The following is a 20076-nucleotide window of genomic DNA, read 5'->3' as shown; positions in this document are numbered from 1 at the left end:
GAGAACCTTGGCCGGTTCGTCAGCTCCGAGGCGCTAAGACAGATCTAGAACGGACCCGGCAAGGCCTGCCGTGCAGTAGGACCCACCGACTCAACTTGGATCCGTTTTGGATCAATTGAGGGCTGCGATGTCGAATTGCCGACCCCTCACCCATGGAAAGCTCACGGCGTTATTACTCAGTACACTGAAGGTGCTTACCTGTGTACTGAAAAACAGCCCTCGCACGCACCGACGCCCCATGAGTATGGAAGTACCAGGCACGGATTGATCTGTGCACAATGCACAACCCTCCACTACCTGCGTAAATGCCTTCAGAGTGGCACCCTGGTCCAATTGGTTTAGTAATCAAACTCAGGTACCTCGGTAGTGAGGTACCTTTATTCCGTCCTCTGGCTGGAAGGGACATTGCGTCGCTCGAACGGACCCCACCGTTTGCGGTTCTCCATGCATAAGCGCAATGTGCGCACTCTCGAGACCCCTCAACACTCGGACCATTGCTAGCATCAGCGAAGGTTCCATCAAGTTTGCTGGTTTGATTCATCAATCATCATACCCTCAACAAATGAAAGCGATCACATCGCGTCGTAGAGGGACAAAAGAAAGGATCATTACAAGTCGTAAAGCCTGAAACCCATTTCCCCCCTCCCCTTGCCCACGTCCCCCGATGTCACCAAGACGCCTGTACCACAACTCCACCGGTTCCCCGTGTACACTCCGCAACCCCCCTAGGACCGACTTAATATCAGCGGCACCAACGCGCTCTGGCTCTCCAGGCTGCGGTGGTCGGGCGCGACGGCAACATGGGCCATGCTGCGCCCGAACAAGCCCTCGCGGAGGCGGTAGGCCACGCTTGATGACGAGGCGCAGCTCAGGCCGCGGGGGTGGTGGTGGTGGTGGTGGTGGTTGTGATGCGCGGGCAGGTTCATGCCGAAGCTGAGCGCCGACAGCCCGGCCGCGACGGCGGCGGCGGCGGCCGATTCCTTGTTGCGCGCGTCGCTCCCGTCGGCCTTGCGCTTGGAGAACTCGCGGGAGAGCTTGGTGATGACCGCTTCCTTGGCGCGCTTGAGGGCCGAGGCCCGCGCCGCGGCCTCTTCGGCCTCGGCGAGCAGGTCGGCTTCGATGGAGCGCTGGGCCGAGGAGAGCCCGTCGTCAGACGACGGCGACGCGTCCGGCGTTCTCGTCAGCGGGCCGTGTCTAGCTGACGGGTCGTATACCGTCGGTTGCAGCATCACGGGCAGCGGCTCCGGGTTCAGGATGGGCACGCTGATGTCCATCTTGGGCCGCGGCGTCGCCGGTGGCTGGTAAGCCTCGTCATCTGTGCCGATGACTTCGGGCATGAACGGGATCTCCACCATCTCCTCTGAGTGGTGCCGGCGGTGGCGCCCGTGTCGCCTATGAGAATCCCTGCTAGAGAGCCGGTCACTGGTGTCTTCGCTGCGAGAATGTTTGTGGTGACTCCTGCTGTGATGGCTGTGATGGCTGTGGTGACTGTGGGTGTCGCTGCGGCGCTCGCTCACCCGGTCGTCCCTGCTGCGCCGGCCTTCCTCTTCGACGGCTTCTTCTCCATTGTGTTTCCGCGATTTTCTGCGGATGCGCCGCTTCTTCAGCTTGGTGGTAAACCCTTGGCTCGCCTGTTTCGCGGCCTCGATATCAGACGCCAAGCCGCCGTCGTCTTCTGTCTTGTCTCCGGAGGAGTTGGGCCGGCTGCTCTGCTGCGCGGCAGCACTAACGCCGCGCGCCCACTCCTCGACGCCAGCCTCGAACGCCTCGACGTCGTTCGCGCCGCCGAACACCATACCCTCCAAGTCGACTTCAAACAGCTCCCGGCTCGCCGCCTCGGCGGCGGCCGACGAGGCTGGGAGCTGCTCGTCGTCGACGGAGCTAACCACTGCGGACCCGGACGAATTGGAGCGCGCCGTGCCGGGCCTGCTATCGCTGGCACCCACGGAATGGCGCGACCAGGCGTCGCTGCTCCCGTTCTCCGTCAGCGGAGCGAGCGCCTCGTCCCAGCTGCCGCCGCGGATGAGCGCCACGTTCTCGAAATCGAATTCGCGCACCGTGTGCTTGTGGCTCGCAACGAGGACGCGCAGCTGCTGGACGTTCATGGTTGCATTGCGCACCGACATGGACCGGAGACGGGGCATGGCCAACATCCTGGGCGACGGCCGCGGCGGCAGGGGAGACATGGGGCTGGTGACCTCGTTGAAGAGCTTCTTGCTGCTCCGCGGCGGAGCAAAGAGCGGGTCGTCGGACAGGGCAATGGGGCATGGGCCCCTGCGACCGAGCCAGGTGAAGGAGAACTTGTCGAGCTGGGGTGCAAAGGCTCGGATGTAGTCTTCGATGATCCTGAGCTGGTCCAGGCCGGGCGAAGGGCCGTAGAAGTCCCATGACTCGGCCGAGATATATAGTTTCCGAATCTGGCGCCAGCGCAGTGCCGCGGACGGAGATGCGCCCATGCCCGGGACATGGCGGAGGTACTGAAACGCAGACGGATGGACCCCCGACAGCGAGAGCTTCGATAGCTTCGTGAGGGGCGCGCGCTCCAGTGAGATGCGCAAGCTGATCAGCGCGTAGTCGACAATGCTCCGGCGATATCGCTCCCTGGGGTCCTGTCCGGGCGTCTTGATGGTGAGATGCCGCATGTTGGTCATCTGCTCCATTGCGCTAATGAAGGAGGGCACATGCGTAGCGGCGTGGAAAAGGGGCGGGTATTGCTGGGTCAGGATCTCGCCCAACTCCGAGTTGCCATACTTCCGTCTCGTCAGGACGGCTTTGGCAGACGTGGGCGGGCTATACATGAAGGAGATCTCTTCCCCTGACTGCGGGTGGATCAGCGGAGGCAGGAAGGTGGCGTTGGAATGAGGGAAGTAGAAGGTCAGGTGCTCGATGTGGTGGCCGATGCGCGAGAGGGCGTCCAGCCTGCTAGCCTTCGTGAAGCTGTTCGCCGTGAAGGTCAAGTGGGTTCGAAGGAAAAGCCGCTTGGTGACCAGGTTGCAACAGGCCGAGTTGGCCAGTCTGACCGCGCAGATGTCCTGCTTGGACAGGAGCTCGAAGAGCCTCTCGCGGATGTTCTCGTTCTGCCACAGGCAGTAGAATGCTTGTGGGTTGGTCGCCATGTCGCTTGCATATCGTGAAGCCGACAGCCGGGTCGAAGCGTGAAGCGTGCGAACAAGGAGACTGCCAGCTCCAACCAGTGATAGAGATTGTTGATTTGATGGTGAAATGCTCAACAGCGGCCTCAGCACGTAGCGCTTTCTGTGGCTAAGGCGTCGGCCTGGGGACAATTCAACGGCGCAGGACGGACACAGATACGACGGCACCGATTAGGAAAGGGAAAAGCTGGAACGAGGGAGCGAGAGCAAGAGATGGTGATTTCAACTTCACTGAACGAGCACTCACTGATGGCGCCGCCAGGGAGCCACGGGGACTATGAAGAGATGGATGAGTGCCGGAGAAATCAGGAGACGAGGAGGGGAAAGCTTTGATCAGGGGAGGGCATTGACATAAAAACATCCCAAGAGATATCCTGATATGTTGGATCACCCACGGACGCAATGAGAGAACATCGGACCTCCGTCCTACCTCCCCGACAGCCTCCGCATTTTCTTCCCCCCTTCCACCCTGCCCGCTCCCCCAACCCTTTTGCGCGATTTCGCGACGGGGCGGGAGTGCCTCCGCGGTCGTCTCTCCAGACCGTTGAGCGCTGCAAACGAGTGGTGGCGGGTGAGTCACTGCCCCAATCCGTCGTGGAGCCATCGCGCAGCTTCGGCATGCAGGAGCACAACTGGGTTGAGCCCGGTGGGCAGCAGGGGAATGGACAGGTCGCCGCGACCGCGCCCGACGTGGCGGACCGCGCCGGGCCACATGAATGGCCGGACGGCAATTCTCGTGCATGGCACCAATGCGGCCGGCTGCAGCTGTCTCTAGGCCGGCTTCTCCCATCCAGTGGGAGGGCATGAAACAAGAAACAATCTGCAGGAAGGTGCAGAAGCGGGGCAGCGGGGTAGGACTGGGGAAGCGCTATCGATAGAAGAGTGGCTGCGAAGACCGCGCCTCAGGGCCAATCACGCAGCCTCTCCAGCGCGCAGACAGGGTCTTGGCAGCCCACGTCGCGCGTGTCTCGCGCGAAACTGGCGCGGTGCTGCTGATAAAGAGGATAAGCGCCCCGACGCTTGCGGGAATCAGACGACAGGCCGACGTCCGCTCGACCTCGACATGTGCCTGCATGTGTGCCTCGAATGGTAACCCCCGACCCGCCGCTCGATGGGCGATCGCCCTACCGTGTACCTCGTTTGTCCAGTCCGCCTGGCATGGGGACGAGATTCTCACCACGCCAAGGACGGCGCGAGTCGGACGCGTCGGCTTCGGTTCCAGGCTGTCGACTTCTCTCTTCCATTGCCTTCTTCCCCGCCTCCCGGCATTCAGATTGCAGAGCAACCGACCACCTTCCCACTCAGCCCATCTGTGGCGGGTAAATCTCTCACCGTTCTCCTCACCACTCACCGCCATTGACAGGCCGAGAGCCCGCCCGCCATGAAACATTGCCGCAAACAGCAGCGACCAAATGAAAATGGCGCATTCCGAGTGTTCTAGTCAGCAGCCAAGGTGAGCCGTTTAATTGGACGCGAGAGGTGCCCTTGCCTTCGAGCACTCGACGATGTTCTTTGGTGTGGGCATCTGCCCGTAAGGCGGCTTGCGCCGCCGTATCTCTGCCGTGTATGTATGTACAAGTACGCAGTTTGAACATATCAAAATGTTACATCTGTACGGGCGGAGGTACGGGTGGAGGCGGTGTGAGCAAGAGTTTGCTGACCCGCGCAGAGGAGCGACCTCCAGCTTCACTACCTGGCTGGCCCGCCTCTTCGCCGACCACCATTTCTTCGTGGTCCCTGGGAGTGAGGAGGCGGCGGCAAGGGAGGAGGCGGCCCAGGAGGCAGCGGGGGTTGCGTATCATATTGTCCAGATCTGCCGTTCCTGTCGTTGAAACTGCTTGGCCGCCTCTCACCACGGTTCCCCCCGGTACCCTGGCCAGCAAAGTTGATGTTCCCTACCCGTGCGCTCTTTTGCACGGGAGGCCGAATGAACTCTTCAGCCTCATCGTCATCGTCGTCCTCCTCGAAGAAAATGTGTCTCTTCGGGACGATGCTTTTGCCAAGGTCCGGCCTCTCGGAGGCGGGATAAGTGTTGTGGGAGGAGCTAAAGACGATCGCCACCTCGGTGGAAGCGGGATCGAGATATCGCTCACAATTTGTCTGGCTCCACGTCTCCCACCGGCCTTCCTTCGCTCTTTGCGGGTTCAAGCCGCAGGCAGGGCCATAATGTCCTTCGCCGCCGCAGCAATAGCAGTAGACTGGTAGAGACCGAACTTTGCGAACCTTGTCGGCGAGACCCGAAAAACTCCTCCATAGCTCGTGGCAGGCCGCGTCTGCATGATCTCGCGATTCGCAGAACGCGCACTCCATTTCGTCCGGTGGGAGCGCCAGCTTCTCTCGACAAGAACGTAGGCTGTGACCAAGCTGCCTGCACTTCGTGCATCGTTGGCGCTGCGGGCAGCCAAATGACCGGTGTTCGGCATCGCCACAGAACCTGCACGTCATCGCTGGGCACTCGGCGGCGTCGTGGCCGTGTGATGCGCACATATAACAGAACACTTCGTCCGAATCGATGCCAGGGAAGTATCTCCCGCGGAATTCAGCCACCGCAGTGTTAAGGGAGCCAACGCTGGCATCCTCGGGCGGGCTGGTGGCGGTGGTGGTTGCTGGGCTAGTCAGCGAATCCCCCTGTGGTAGAGGGGTAGATTCTGCGGGCTCGATATCCCCAACCCCGGGAGGTGAAGTGCCAGAGAATATTGCCGCGAGCAGCGCACCGTTTTTTCGTGCGTAACGGGCCGCTCCTCGCCGGGCAGCGGCAGCTTTCGCCTTCGACAGCCCGTCGATCGTGTCGATCCATCTCCTATATGCATCCGTCACCAGACTTCGCCTCTGATTCGAGTCGGCCTTGATTTTTCCCGCGTTCAGCCGGTTCAGCAACTTGCACCAAGACACAAACTTCTCCTCCCAGCCACGCAGATCCTTTTGTTGGAAATCGAAGTTGGAAGGAGTCTGAGAGGGCGGCAGATTCCATTCGTTCGTGTCCTGGCTTGCCAGGGATGCCGCTTTGCTGCTACCTGGCCGCGTACCGTCGCAGGTCTGCTGCTCCGAGAGAGACGCCGCCGACTGCTCGGATTCTGAAGGAGAGCGAGGCCATGGAGCTCCGGGATCAGCGTGCAGGGCCTCGGAGAACATCTCCTGAAGCTTATCAGACGTCAAATTCATGTCCTTTGCTGATTGCATAGCAGAGGTCCGGGCAGCACGCGAGAGCGTCACCCGGGTCTCCAGCCACAAATTCCAGGCCTCCCTTAAAAGGCCGGCGTCTTTAATTCCTTCCTGCTCTTTGTTCAGAGCCATGAGCCGGACACACCATTGCTGGAATTTGTCCTGCCAGCCATTTTCACGACTCGGTCTCGCAAATCCCGGATCACCCAGAGGCATGGCTAAGCTGCCAACCTCGATCAGCTGGGCATCTGGCTGCGGGGGAGATACTGAAACCCGTCGCGACAATGGCTTGCGGGACATCCCCTTGCTCGACGCAGCAAACGACGTCCGCAGCCCGCTGCTGACACCCTGATTCCATCCAGCATGCGCCGTTGGGTGGGGTTCTGCAGCAATTGGATCTCCCCGAGATGGCTCGAGTCCTGGAGACTGTGGCTCTGATGTTTCGGCTTCCTTCTTCAGAGGCGCAGTCCGTCCTGGCGCCGTAAGCAGGGGGGAAGCTGTATCCTCCTGCTGCTCCATTCTGCTGTCCGCGCCTTCCCCACCAACGCTGTTGAAGTCGAACTCGGAGGCTGCGCGTTTCTTTTCGGAGAGAGGTTGAGATGGAGATTTATCCAGCTTCGCTGGATCCGCTTCCAGGCTGAGAGTCCCCTGTGCGCCGCAGTCCACTGCTTGTGGCGAATCCAGGTGGTTGATGGCAGTGAAATTACCGCCGTTTTCAGGATGGGCGTTTGTGTCGGCCTGGTCTGACGAGCCTGTGTATTGAAATCGAGTTGATACCTCGGTAGTGCAGAACCTTGCGCGCCCCGCAAGAGCTGCCTGTAATTTTTAGTGCGGGTCATAGCCCAAACCAGCAAGTATCCAGGCTCCACTCTCTGCGCATCCAGCACGTGGGAATACCGTACCCGCCCGGAAATACGAGGCCAGGGCGAAATGGAATTGTTATGACACTATTCCAACGGAATACTCCGTAGTGCTCGATGTTCTCTCAATCTCCGACAGTGCGCTAGAGTGGAGGTATACCTGGACCCCCATATTTCCAGAACTCGTGCTCCTTGATTTCGCCGGGTTCTGGCCAGATTGCCACCTGCATCCACGCAGCTTCCCAGCGTCCATTGTTGGTCCCTCCATCCGGATACCTGAAGCGAGCACTCGACGTTGCAGCAGCAGCTTTTTTGTTAGGTTCTCCTTTCCAATATCCCGCTGCGTCGGTCACGCAACGTGGACACCTGGGGACGCCGCTTGATTGTCCAGAATCGGCCACGCTCACTCGAACCGTCATCCGCCGCAGGAGCCAGGGGACCTGACTTCTTTCTCTCCGTCCCTGTCCGTCGCGCTGTGTCGACCTTCCTGCTACACAAGACTCTGGCGGCGTCGTCCGAGAGCTGGCCCTCTCTGACCGAGTTGGTTTTCTGTCGCTGCGTTAGGGGCCTTCACTCGCTGCTGTGACATCATACGCCGTCAGCAGCCAAGCACCCCCAGCCGCGTCACCCACCGTCGTGTGACTCCGGAGCGTCCCCGTTCGCGACGCTCGTTCTATCCGCCATCTGTCCCATATTCGCCCGGTCCCGCCTGAGCGTCGCACCTCGCGGCGACCGCAAACACCGCCAAGCTGTCTTCCCCAATTCTCCTTTCTCGCACCGTCTCCTACGGCGCGGGCACCAACCCTCCGCGTCGTGGGGCTACGCAAGGCACGATGACGGACAAGACCGGCAGGAGGAGGAGATCTAGTAGTATCCTCCAGGTCTACCACGAACCGCCCGAGCCCATTGAGCAGCTCAGTGATCAGTCAGCCCTGCCGAATCTGAACGCGGACTGGGTCAATGCGAAAGGTACGCCAGGGATCCCTCGGAGAGCTGCCGGCCGTGCTCTGCATCCGCCCACTTGCGTTCCCTCCAAACCGGTTTCTTCAGCTAACAAATGGCTTCCCACGGCAGGTGCCTGGACCATCCACCTCGTCCTCATACTCTGTCTCAAGATCTTCTACGATAGTATACCCGGCGTCTCGCAGGAAACGTCATGGACGCTGACCAACATCACGTACATGTTTGGCTCGTACATCATGTTCCACTACGTCCGTGGCGTGCCCTTCGAGTTCAACGGGGGAGCCTATGACAACCTCAACATGTGGGAGCAGATCGATGATGGAGCCCAATACACCCCCGCCAAGAAGTTCCTGCTGAGCGTGCCTATCGTGCTCTTCCTCCTGAGCACACATTATACCCATTACGACCTGGCCTACTTTACCATCAACTTCCTTGCTGTTCTGGCCGTCATAATTCCGAAACTGCCCTTTGTGAGCCCCTCTACTTGTTATGCTTGTGTCTCGAACTTGTGCTAATCCTCGTTGACAGAGTCACCGCATGCGTGTGGGCTTGTTTTCTGGAGGGCCCGAAGACTAGGGAGCGAGAGCACGAGCAGGGCTTGCGGTCGAGAGATGCGTCAGGTTGTCATCAGGGAATGGTCGTGAGCAACCTTCGGTGCTCGTGCGGTCAAAGCGTCGATGGTCGGAGATATTGCTGGCACTTCCTTTGCGAGGACAGATTGGCAATCGAACAGGGAATCAGACTCAGTTGTCCAACCTGATCCCCAGGAGATCCTGGCACCAGGACGGCCATCAGTGCATTGACGAGCCAACCCAAGGTTCCAATTGAAGTCTGGCCAGGCGGGCAGAGCTCGCAAGGGGCCCGGGATCGTTCGCTTTGTGAGCGGTGGAGTGCTCTCAAGCCGTCCGCAGCCGACTGCAAGGACGGTGATTGTGGATAATAAGTAAACGTGTGTGCGGGTCTCGGTTGCCCCTGGTCCCCGGATTGTAAACACGCGCACAAGCTACAACGAGTCATGTCTCCGCCAGGTTCTGGCTCCGGCATTCTCCTACTGGCTCTCCCACGCTGATACATGACGACCTGATGATATTTCTGCCTCTTCCCTATGACCCAAACCGCGCCGAGCAATGATGTCGAGAGCTTACGCTCACGATCCATGGGTGAGTCCAAGACCAGGATATCGTCTCGAGCTTGGGGCCCGAGTCGGAGAGGCGAGACGGTGGAAGGAGCTCTACCTATTACTTAAAGGCCCCCTTTGTGTGCTGTCTCAGCTTGTCTCTTCATCCTTTCCCTTCATGACAGACGAGCTTCACTTTCACTGAGCCAGACTCCAAGTCCAACTGTGTTCTGTGTTGTACATTCATTCCGAGCTCTAAGCCACCATGAAGGCCTCATCTGTCGCCCTCGGTGCCGCCCTGGCAGCGGTGGTTTCCGCCTTGCCCTCTCCACCACTCAAGCGGGCCGAGGTCGTTTCTGCCCAGCCGACCACCACTGTTCCCCTCTCGGCTCCCATAATTGCCGTTCGCTCATCCTCGGACGACTGTGACCCGTCAATTGAGTCCTGCGATGAGGAGGTGAAGGTCGCCGCCATCAGCCGCAAGGGCGAGCCCGACGACGAGGACGACGGGTACGACGACAAAGGCGGCAAGGGCAGCAAGGGTGGCAAGGGCGGCAAGGGCGGACACGGCCACCATCACGGTCATCATCACGGTCACCATCACGGCCATCATCACGGCCATCACCACGGTCACCACCACGGCCATCATCATGGTCATCATCATGGTCATCATCACGGCCACCACCATCACGGCCACAAGCATAAGTCTAAGCCCGACCACGGCCACGAGCGAAAGCCAGAGGGCCACGCCGAAGGCAAAGGCACCGCCGAAATAGTCGGCAAGTCCGAGACCATCGGCCAAGCCGCAGAGCTGCCGTTCGCCGCGGTCAAATCGCATGATGACGGCGAAGATAGCGACAAGGGAGGCGGAGACTCTGGGAAAGGATCCGGCTGCGAGAAGGGAGGACATGGCGGACATGACAGCGGCGGTAAAGGGGGGGGCAAGGGAGAAGGAGGCAAAGGAGGGGGTGAAGGCGAGGGCGAGGGTAAAGGCGGGGGTAAAGGCGAAGGTGGTGGCCACAAGCACGGAGACGATGACTGCGAGTCTGAGGACAAGGGAGAAAAGGGCGGAAAGGGGTGGTCTAAGCATGGCTCCTCCGAACATCGCCGCCATCAGTCTGGCGGATCATCCCACAAGGGTGAAGGGAAGCCAAAGCTCCGGCAGGTGGTGTAGCGTGTTGTTGGTCGTCGCGGCGTGCAACACGCGCAACAGCATCGGCCAGGCCAGTGCCGTGACTGTTCTGGTGGCCGGTTTGGCTCGGTTGCTCTAACTCGGGCATGTTGAGGAATGCATAACGGGGAAGTATTTAAGCCCGGCACGGTTGATAAGGGGAAGGCGACACATTGAAAGCTGGCCGACACGCTCGCACAGCGGTTGAGAGCAGAGCAGTCAGCCTCTTGCCGTTCCCTCTTGTTCATTCCGCTGCCTTATTGTTTCTACTAGGGCTCCCTTAGTAATTGATCCGTTCTCTGTACTGTACACCCTGGTGTGGACTGCGCTGGCTCAACAGCCATGTATTGCCTATGTGTCTTTCTATCCCGGTATGAGCATGCTGTGTGAGCGAGCGGTCGCAACTCAGGCATTACTGGTGAGAATTTCCATCACGCTCGTAGTGAGATATTCCTGTGTGACTGACCGCTGTGTCCTGTGTAGGTTGATACTCTTTCCAGGGTGGCAGGCAGCTGAGTTCACCCTCTGGCGCTGCCGATCAGAGCTGCTGACGGGTAAAAAAACATCGGGTCAGCAAGGCCACACCGGTCTCTGCCCGCTTCTGTAAATCCCGGTCAGAGACGTGCCGTCTGGCGATCAAGTAGAAATGGAAGATGACCTGCTTTCCCGCGTAGTGCCAGTACGAAACAGCGAACGGGGTTCAATTACACACCACGGAAGACATTGTACATACCATACCTAGCACACGGCAGAGGACCAATGCAGCTCTTTCTAGGTACCTCATGTATGAACTTCTGTATGGAGCGTACTGTGAATTGCTTTGCACGTGGCTACTGGGTTAGGTGGGTAGTCGTACCACACTGGAGTCGGGTGATGATAGCATCAGGGATTCTTCAAATCAATCATACCCCTTGCACCGATCCTCATCTGCGTTATTTAGCTGCACAGGAACCGTTCTTCCTCACTAGTGTCGGCGATTGAGACCAGAACAGCGCTGGAGACGATAGTTCGATCAGGTAAGGAATAGTGTAACCTGGAAGCCAACTTTAACGGCGCCAACTGCAAAGGGACATTTGGGTCGACTCGTCGAAGGTCAGGGGTGACTGTACACATCCCAAGATCTTCCAGGTTTCTTAGATCCCCCACAATCAAGAAATTGAAGCCAAGGGCGATTGATTTGGACAGCCAGCCATTGGCAACACGCAGTTTCAAGCACGGAACGGAGGATGTTGATTACGCTGTAGTGTACAGATAATGGAATACGGTACGGAGCTACACCTAACCTGGCCGCTGCCCATTTCCAAAATCAGTAATGGAAGCCAAGAAAACAGGGGCTGGGACCCTGCCGGTGCATGGATGCATGGGGGTCGTCGTTAAAGAGGTCCCGCCAAGCCTAATTTCGGAGACTGCCGCGTACAAGTAATTACAAATCGCCAAGGGTGAGCGGGGCCGCCACAACTTCGAATATCAACAATGCAAAATCGCAAAGACTCGCAACAACAACAACTTTACGATACCTCAACCAAATCGAAAAAAAAGAAAACGAGGATAACCCGCACTCTAACTATAATCTATATCCTAACCTTAACCTAAATCCTAACTAGCGGGGGGCTGGTGCCGCCCCCCGCACCCCTAGCGAACTAACCGAACTAACCGCTTAAACGCCTTGGCGATAGTGCAAACGCCTTGGCGATCGGGGTTGCGTAAAAACGTTGTAAAAACATTGCCGACAATTGGCCGAAATTAGTCTTGGCGGGACCTCTTTAACGTCCACCTGCATGGGCCTCAAACAAGTGGAGATCCATCTCAGAACTACCCCTTCCTTTCTCCGCACTAGACCGCTCTGGGAGCTGGGCGGTGGAGGACCCAGAGCTCAGGAGTCGGGACAGGGACAGCGAAATCTCGCTTGAACTCCATCCCAGCCCTCGACAGCGCCCTCGGCTGTCATCCTGCACAGCTCTGCAAGCTGTGCAAGTGGCGACTGTGTCGGGCTTTGCTGCACGCGGGCGATTCGGCGCTCTTTGCCTTTCGCTGTGCCTTCGACCCGCCTCGCTGCGCCGACGCAATCGCACTCGACGTGTTCCGAGTTCTGCCTTCCCTTTGGTTCGCAATTACACGACAGGCCGTTTTCCGTTTCGTCGCCGCCCTTGCTTGTGCAACACCAACCGGGCACCAGCCGGACGCCAATCTCTCTCGGTCTGTTCATGAGTGGCGCTGCTGGCTTAGGTAGTGTAAACACACTGGAACGTGGACACTCGACAATCCCCCAGTAAGCCCATTTCCCATTTCAAGCTCCTTCCTCTTGATTTAGCTCCAGCCCCTGGTCGCCATCTGCCCCCGGCCTCGCTTCTGCTGCCGTCACCCGTGTGGAAGCAATCCTCCTCTCACGACGGCATCCAGCATTGGCCTCGGCCATCCGAGCGGGTGCTCTACTGATGGCCTCAGACGTGCGCCCGCGGCGTCGAATAGACGGAGGAGTGCTGCTGCTGACACGCGCCGGCTTTTCCGGGTGTCTGAACGGCGACACTCAGGCCGCACATGCATCATGTGCCACTTAGCCGCGGCAGCGGCAGCAGCACACAGGCGCACGCATCGGAATCTCGTTGTTGAGCAGCCAGTCCCTGACCGCATCTTTCCCGCTCCCGTCGCTTCTCTACGTGTTCGCCTGCCTGTTCTGTCAAAGCTTCCACTGTCGCTTTTGTTTCAGTCCCGCCGCCGCAGTTGCGCCGGCGAGCAAATCGCAATCGATCGGCTGACAAGAGATACTACCGTGCAGTTTGCTCCTTCGAGAATCGGAACGCCGCAGCTTACCCAGTTTCTGCCATTCCATAATCCCTTCCGTCCCGATCGTCGATCGTTCTCTGGTGCATTTTCCACAGTACTTGTTTATCAACGACACCACGACGCAGCTCACGCTCCGCAAGACCTGGGCAGCCGGCCACCTGCATTCACCAGCTTTTGCACGCCGGAACGAGAGAATCAGCCGAATGCGTGGTGCTGCCGCCACCCTGGCACCCACTTCCAGAGCTGCGCGGATTGGTCGACGGCCTCCAGCAGCGGCAGCAGAACAGCGGCGGCGTCCCGCTAACTAAACCTTCCCTTACTGCCTTGTTCGGAATTGTATGTGTACTGTGCCGGCCCCGGCCCGGCCCTGTTTGTCATGGCGGCCCCAATGGTTCCCTCCCCACTAGACCCGGCTGTGTCCCAGCCGTCCTCGGCTGTGCCCTCGACTCCGCACAGGATGCCGTCGCGATCGAGGACGCAGAGCATCTCCAGCGACCGGCCGTCGACCGTCGCGCACAGCCTGATGTCGCCTCCGCTGTCAGTGTCACCCGAGCCGGCATTCATCGCCGCTTCGGCCGCCTCGCAGATCGTCACCAACGACCACGACAGCCATGCCGAAACATGGTACGACCAGCATGGCATTGAGCCGTCGGGCGAGACCGCTGCCGTGTCGCCCGCCGCGCTGCAGCTGGTCAACAGCTTTCTCGATCAGCTGCTCTTCAACTTCCTCTCCGTGTCGCGGAGCACCTCCCTCCATGCCCTGCGCCCGGCAGTGTCCGAAGTTCTGAAGCCCAAGCTCGCCAAGGATGCCATCAACCAGGCCGATGAGGAGCTCCGAGAGTATCTCGGCGGCGACGACGAGGACGCCACCCTGGCCCACGCGCGCGACCCCGTCCCGTCGAACAATTGGGATCTGGAACTGGCCTGGAAGAGGACGCGCCTCCGCTGCATGGTGTATTCGTCGCTGGGCGACATGGAGGAAGAAGACGAGGACTACTACATGGAGCAGGGCCATCTCGATACCGGTCTCGACGATAGGTTCTCCGAGGCCGTGTCTCCCGCCGTCGCCATTTTCCTGACTTCCATCCTGGAATTCATGGGCGAGCAAGCGCTGATCGTCGCGGGCCAAGCCGCGTATCACCGCATGCGCTCCAAGTACGAGAAGGACCTCAAAGATGGCGTGCGGAGCCCGACCGGCGTTGCCGAGCGCATCGTCGTCGAGGACCTCGATATGGAGCGCGTCGCGCTTGATCGGACTCTGGGTCGGTTGTGGAGGTCGTGGAAGAAAAAGATCCGCTCGCCTGCCGTTGGCTCTGCGGACCGCTTGAACCGATCCTACTCCAGGGATTCATTGCGCTCTGCGACTGGTCATCTGCGCTCGCCTAGCACCGCTGCGGAACCCGCCGTTCCCGCGACTGTCCCCGAACCTCATGCCGAAATCGAGCAAGGGGAGAGCGACGCTCAGAAGCAAATCGAAGATTCCCGGGAGCCCTTGGAGGAGCATCTAGTTGCCGCAGCCGTTCCCTTACCGATAGGGCCCAACGACATTGCTGAAATCGAAGTGCCCGGCCTTGCGCTCTACAATGAGGGTGAAAGCGCGGACGATGGGACTGCAGACGTGAATGAGCCGGCCCGTCCAAAGAGTATGATGATCCTTCCGTCTAGTGGAATGCCCGAGTTGCACGCGACGCCTGCGCCAAGTCGACCATTGGTCGCTCGGAAACGCTCAAGCTCGCTGCCAGCTCCCACCCTTTCTCGCTATGTAACCGCGGCGAAAACCCAACATGATGAACGCAGCACCGTGGGCTTAGCTGGAGACCCCGCGGCGGAGGGTCCTGAAGGGCTTGGTGCCGCCGCAGATGCTCCTGCAGGTACGGTAGTGGCTTATGAGGCGGGAGAGCCCGGGGCCCGCGCCGGACCCGATGAATACGCCACCGAAGATGAAGAGATGAAAGAAGACGTGGACGACGAGGTGTCCATTGAGGAGCCACGGATTGTGAGGTCGTCGAGGGTATCCATCTTGGGCCACAGCCCATCAACCGGGTCGTCTGAACACGGGAGGCCTGCCTCTATCAACACCAACCTCCCAGTTCGGACCCCAAGCATCCATTCAGCCCGATTGATTGACGTGGCCGGCCCCCGCAGCCCGGCGGTCGGCTCGCGACGCAACTCGGTGGCCGTGGCCGAGTCGATCCGCCAATCCAGCCCGCCCCGTACCAGCCGCACGGTGACTCCTCCGGCCCAAGAGGATCGGCCGGTGCAGCCGCCAGACAGCGCGTCGGGTGGCAGGTTGAGTGTCAGCGTTCCCAACAGGTCCGGACTAGCGGCGAGCGCCTCCATCTCCGAGGCAGAAGAGGCTGCCGACAAGGAATATGTCGTATCGCCCGCTATTCCTGTATCGCCAGCCGCCCCGCCGCCAGTTGCCAAGGACCGGCACGAACCAGCTGGGGCTGCTCTCCAGGACCGCATCCCGGAGCGATCGATCCCTGCCAAGCCTACCACGAAGGTGACCGTACTCCCGGCCATGTCATCTCCGGTGTCGACAGCGTCGTCCACGAATGGGACCTTCTTTATCGAGTCGATGCCGGTGTTGCCGGAGGGAAGAGAAATCCCGGAGCCGCCTCGGGCCGACAGCCTGCGGTCTCGATCTTCTGCCGCTGCCCAGCCTCCTCCCCCTGCTGTTCCCGACCGGAGCGCTGGGAGACAGGCGGTTGCCAACACTTCGGCTTTGCGCCAGCCAGCAACCATCGGTCAAGTGTCAGTGGAGCGCTCACGCCCTCGCAGCCCATCCCAGGGATCGTCGTCTCGGCCTCGCGACCCTTCAGCTGGACGGAGCAAGCAGCAACATGCTTCTGGCTCGCCTTCATCGACAAAGTTCAAACCTGTACGGACGTCGGAGGACGGCATGCAAGCTCGCATTGACATGGCGCGGAACTTTGAGGAGCTTATACAGAGCGACCAAACCATCCAGTACACGCTCACGCCCGAAAATATGCGCGAGCTCGACGTGAGCACAGCTTCCTCTTCATTTCCTTTCCGTGCATTGTTTCGAGAACCGGGCTAACGTACTTGCGTCTTTGCAGCCACAATCCCAACCATCGAGGTCCGTTGCCGGCGGCAGCCCCGTCGTTTCCGTAAAGACGAGGAAGAGCGAAGAGGCTCGGCAGAACGGGTCCCGCTCTCGTTCCTCGTCGGTCCACCGAAACGATGCAAGGCCGTCCACGTCGGCAACGCGCTCATCCGGTTCTCCAACACACCCTGTCACGGACGGGCACCAGAGCAACAAGAACTTCCCTGCGGCCGCGGGCAAGCATGGCGGAGTTGTGCCCCGGTCTATCCCCCCCATGCCGTCAAAGCCGCGCGCCGCCAACGGGCCTCAAGCGAGAGACGCGAGGTTAGGCCGCGAATCCCTCGCTGAGTTCGCCGAGTTTATCCGTTCGACTGGTCCCGCCGGGGGCAGCGCGGCTGCTACGCTCAACGCATCCCCAGGGGTAGGGCGAACACGACACCCAGGCTCAGTGTCAAACGTCAGCATCGAAACCGGACGGACATCCACGACCAGCAACCCTAATCGGCCGAAGCTCCAGGCTCGCGGCGCTGCTGTCGACTACAAGGATGACAATTCCGACTTGATCGACTTCATCCGGCGCGGGCCACCGAGTGCTCCCGGTAACCACCGCATCCCGAGGGCGGTCGCTCCGTTTCGGACCACCATGGACTCGGATCAAATGTCAAATGCCGTTGGAGGCAAAGCGGTGGACGCCCAGCTCCGTGACGTCGACATGAGGAGCAGCCAAGCGTCCACTAATGCCACCGAGTCCTCAGTACCTCCTTCTATCCAGTCATCGGTCAACTCCCACAGCGCTCTCCTCACAAGGAACAAGCCACCAACGTCGTACGACGCCGCGGAGGTTGACATGCCCATGCCGAAGCGTAAGACTCGCCGGGTCCGTGACCCCTACGCCATCGACATTAGTGACGAGGAGCTCGAAGAGGATGAGGAGCCGGTGCCGGTGCCGGTGCAAAATCGTAGAAAGAGAGCGCAGACGCAGGAGGAGAGTCTGATCGACTTTTTGAACAACTACGCGCCACCGCCGGAGCCGACCGTGCAGCCGTTCAACACTGCACAAACGCGAAACATGTTGAAGCCAAAGAAGAAGGCCAGTGCTCCGAGCTTGATGGCTAGGTTTACAAGGCGGGACAGCGGGCAACTCGGCAATGGAGGGTCGACCGGTCCCGCTAGTCCGGATGTCCCGCAGCCACCAGCGGCATCGAGGAGCCTGAGCAGCCAAGCTAGCAGCGGTGGGAAGGCAGGCCACATCCCCATTCAGGTGAACATTCCCGGAGGGGATGTGTACTCGCCACCCCTGCGAACGTCGTCCAGATCCGCCGCCAGCACCATGACCGGCTCCTCTGGCGCCGTGGGTGGGCGGGTGCCGATGAAGAAGTTTGTGCCGCGCGAGCCCGTCTCGGTCACGAACAGGGGCACATCCGATTTGGCCGAGTTTCTGAAGCACTCCGGGCCACCCGCTGGTGCGGCCTCCATGGGGAACCAGCTACCTGGATTGGCGGAGCGGGACGAGGCGAATGGCTTGTCCAAGGTGTTTACCCGGAGGAAGAGGCCGAGCATTTCCTAGCGATTTTGCGGCGCCAAATCTACGCCGCGATTGGAAATTTCGTTCTCATATTCTTGTATTTACTTTTTTTCTTACATTCTTTGCCTCCTTCTTTTTGGATACATTTTTTGGATGTGTAAAACAACGAGTCGATTGGCGATGAGGTTAAGTCTTCACATACCTTCTTGTAACACGTTGGAAAGCTTCTCGCCCAGGCAATACAAACCTACTTTGGATCGGATCATGAGCTTGCATTCATTACATACCTCACGGATGTGGTACTTGCGTTCTCCCAGTCTTGTTCATTACCCGCCATACTCTTCTGTTCGATGTTGGTTCTCTGGCCATCCCGTTTCCTGCTTCCGTCAGCTCTTCTTCAACACAGGCCTTGAATGCCACAACAGGGTTCTCAGCTGATTCGAAATAGATGTGTCCTAACTTCCCTGCCTGACTAGGCTTGACTGTGCTTCCGTATCCTGTGCGCGGAGTCGCAGTGTGTGGTGTGGTTTCTCTCGGTCCTCACCTCCGGAAACCCCATCTCACCCCTGTTGTCATCCCACCGGTTGAACCACACGCCATCCGATGATGGCTGGAACGCTGTGCACCCCTGGCAAGCGGACCTGAGGACTTCATCGCCTGCTTCCAGATGCACACAGGAAGGGGGCTGTGCATCTCAGAATTACCCACTCAGGGGGTGGGGGTGGTGACTCGAGAGGGCTGCCTTGGAGTTATTTCTTTTCTTTTGTTTTCTTTTTTATTTTCTTTTCTTTTTTGCCCCCTCTTCTGGTGCACAGCGTCAACAGCAAACGGCCCATGACATAAACAGTCGAACTGGGCACGCCATGTCATGGAAGCATCCCAGCATCGGACTCCAAGGGCGGCGATGGCAGAGAGCATGGGGATGCTGCACGTTGCTCTTTCTCCAGTAAAGCTGCTGGTAGTGGAGGGTTACTTTACGCAGAAGTTACCGTACACAGTACCACCGAGCCGTAGCGTCACAATTGTGGCGCACAATTCTCCGACATGAAGACCTAGAACATTGGCTCGAGCGTGCGCTGCATGTCGAGACACTTGTGAAGACAGTCTGCTTGTGCGGTGTTCATCTGCATCTTGTGAGATCCGGGCTTGCCGAAGGGGGGGTTGCCGCTGACGGTCTGATTGGAAGGAGCAATGACGCAACCTGCACAACCTGCATCTGTCGATCGTTGAGTCCCAGGCTGACCAGTAACTTAAAGTTGCACAACTCCTCAGTGTAGCATATGGGTACTCAGAGAGGAAGTGGGTGGCCGGACCGGACCCCCCCCCTGTTGACCTGACCGGCAGGGGTGGGCAGACCTGACCTACCCTACTAGCAAAATTTTCAGCAACCGCGATAGCCCCAATCGCTTTCTAATTAATTAGCGCCCAATAGTGATACTCAATAATCGTTTATAAATTAATTAGGTTGCATTTTAAATTTTTGGTTAATCGATTAGGAATAGCTTTCCTATTGTTTAATTAGTAATCAATTAGGTAGAAATTTATAATTATAGAAAAATTTTTCTAGACCTACTTTTTAGACCTATAAGTAGCCCTACTCGGCTATATTCAAATTTTTTCCTTCTACCGCTAACAAACCTATTCCTCTTTTCTACTTTTTCTATCGCTTAGCACCTATAGGACCCTTCCCCCCCTCTATATAAAGATCAATTGCCTATCAATTGTAAATCAATTATATAGATTTTCTAGCCTAAGGCCCCCTATAGGAAGATCAATTATTTATCTATTGAGAATCGATTATACTGATTGTCTACTATAGTATATAAAAACGACAGTAAATGCTTATTAATTAATCCTCTATCAGTTGTCGATCGATTACTAATCGATTAGGAAAGAATTATACTAGTAGTACCTCTATAGTAATAACGAAGTATATTCTAAGAACCTCCTACCCTTCGAATTAAATAAGGTATATCTCGAATTAATTATTAATCATTAGACAATTGGTTGGTAATCGATTACTAACTATAGTATAGAAGGGCGAAATTAAGATCGCCCTTAGCGAGCTCTATTGCTACTTTCTAGGCTCGATTAATAGACTATATATTACAATAGTATAGAATACTTAAGCCTTTTAGGATTAATTACTAATTAATTGTAAATCGATATAGAAGCAATTCTTTAACGAATCCAACCTTAAGACGTATATTAAGTCCTATAAATAGCGTAATAGTACCCCTATTATAATTAAGCCTCGTCGATAGGGAACTAA

The 20076-nt window shown here is 58.1% G+C and overlaps 5 protein-coding genes across 5 annotated transcripts; 3 read left to right on the top strand and 2 right to left on the bottom strand.

The window, feature by feature from the left end:
* Nucleotides 1-725: 725 nt before the first annotated feature.
* Nucleotides 726-3116, bottom strand: THITE_38345 (uncharacterized protein; the record flags this gene model as incomplete). Its single annotated transcript, XM_003648537.1, has 1 exon — nucleotides 726-3116. One exon carries the CDS (start codon nucleotides 3114-3116, stop codon nucleotides 726-728), a length of 2391 nt encoding a protein of 796 aa, XP_003648585.1.
* A 3096-nt stretch (nucleotides 3117-6212) lies between these two features.
* On the bottom strand, nucleotides 6213-6935 carry THITE_2169126 (uncharacterized protein; the record flags this gene model as incomplete). Its single annotated transcript, XM_003648536.1, has 1 exon — nucleotides 6213-6935. A coding segment is annotated over exon 1 (575 nt), but the record flags the coding sequence as incomplete, so codon positions are not given.
* A 746-nt stretch (nucleotides 6936-7681) lies between these two features.
* On the top strand, nucleotides 7682-8780 carry THITE_2152641 (uncharacterized protein). Its single transcript, XM_003648535.1, has 3 exons — nucleotides 7682-8143; nucleotides 8249-8607; nucleotides 8666-8780. The coding sequence occupies exons 1-3, from the start codon at nucleotides 8008-8010 to the stop codon at nucleotides 8711-8713; spliced, it is 543 nt and encodes a 180-aa protein (XP_003648583.1). The 5' UTR covers nucleotides 7682-8007; the 3' UTR covers nucleotides 8714-8780.
* A 627-nt stretch (nucleotides 8781-9407) lies between these two features.
* Nucleotides 9408-10613, top strand: THITE_2106207 (uncharacterized protein). The gene has a single exon (XM_003648534.1). The coding sequence runs from the start codon at nucleotides 9520-9522 to the stop codon at nucleotides 10426-10428; it is 909 nt and encodes a 302-aa protein (XP_003648582.1). The 5' UTR covers nucleotides 9408-9519; the 3' UTR covers nucleotides 10429-10613.
* A 2807-nt stretch (nucleotides 10614-13420) lies between these two features.
* On the top strand, nucleotides 13421-18159 carry THITE_2106203 (uncharacterized protein). Its single transcript, XM_003648533.1, has 2 exons — nucleotides 13421-16216; nucleotides 16293-18159. The coding sequence occupies exons 1-2, from the start codon at nucleotides 13598-13600 to the stop codon at nucleotides 17844-17846; spliced, it is 4173 nt and encodes a 1390-aa protein (XP_003648581.1). The 5' UTR covers nucleotides 13421-13597; the 3' UTR covers nucleotides 17847-18159.
* Nucleotides 18160-20076: the final 1917 nt, after the last annotated feature.

This window comes from Thermothielavioides terrestris, chromosome 1 (genome assembly GCF_000226115.1).
Source record: "Thermothielavioides terrestris NRRL 8126 chromosome 1, complete sequence".
NCBI classification, from domain to species: Eukaryota; Fungi; Ascomycota; class Sordariomycetes; order Sordariales; family Chaetomiaceae; genus Thermothielavioides; species Thermothielavioides terrestris.
This window is presented reverse-complemented; position numbering and strand designations above follow the sequence as displayed.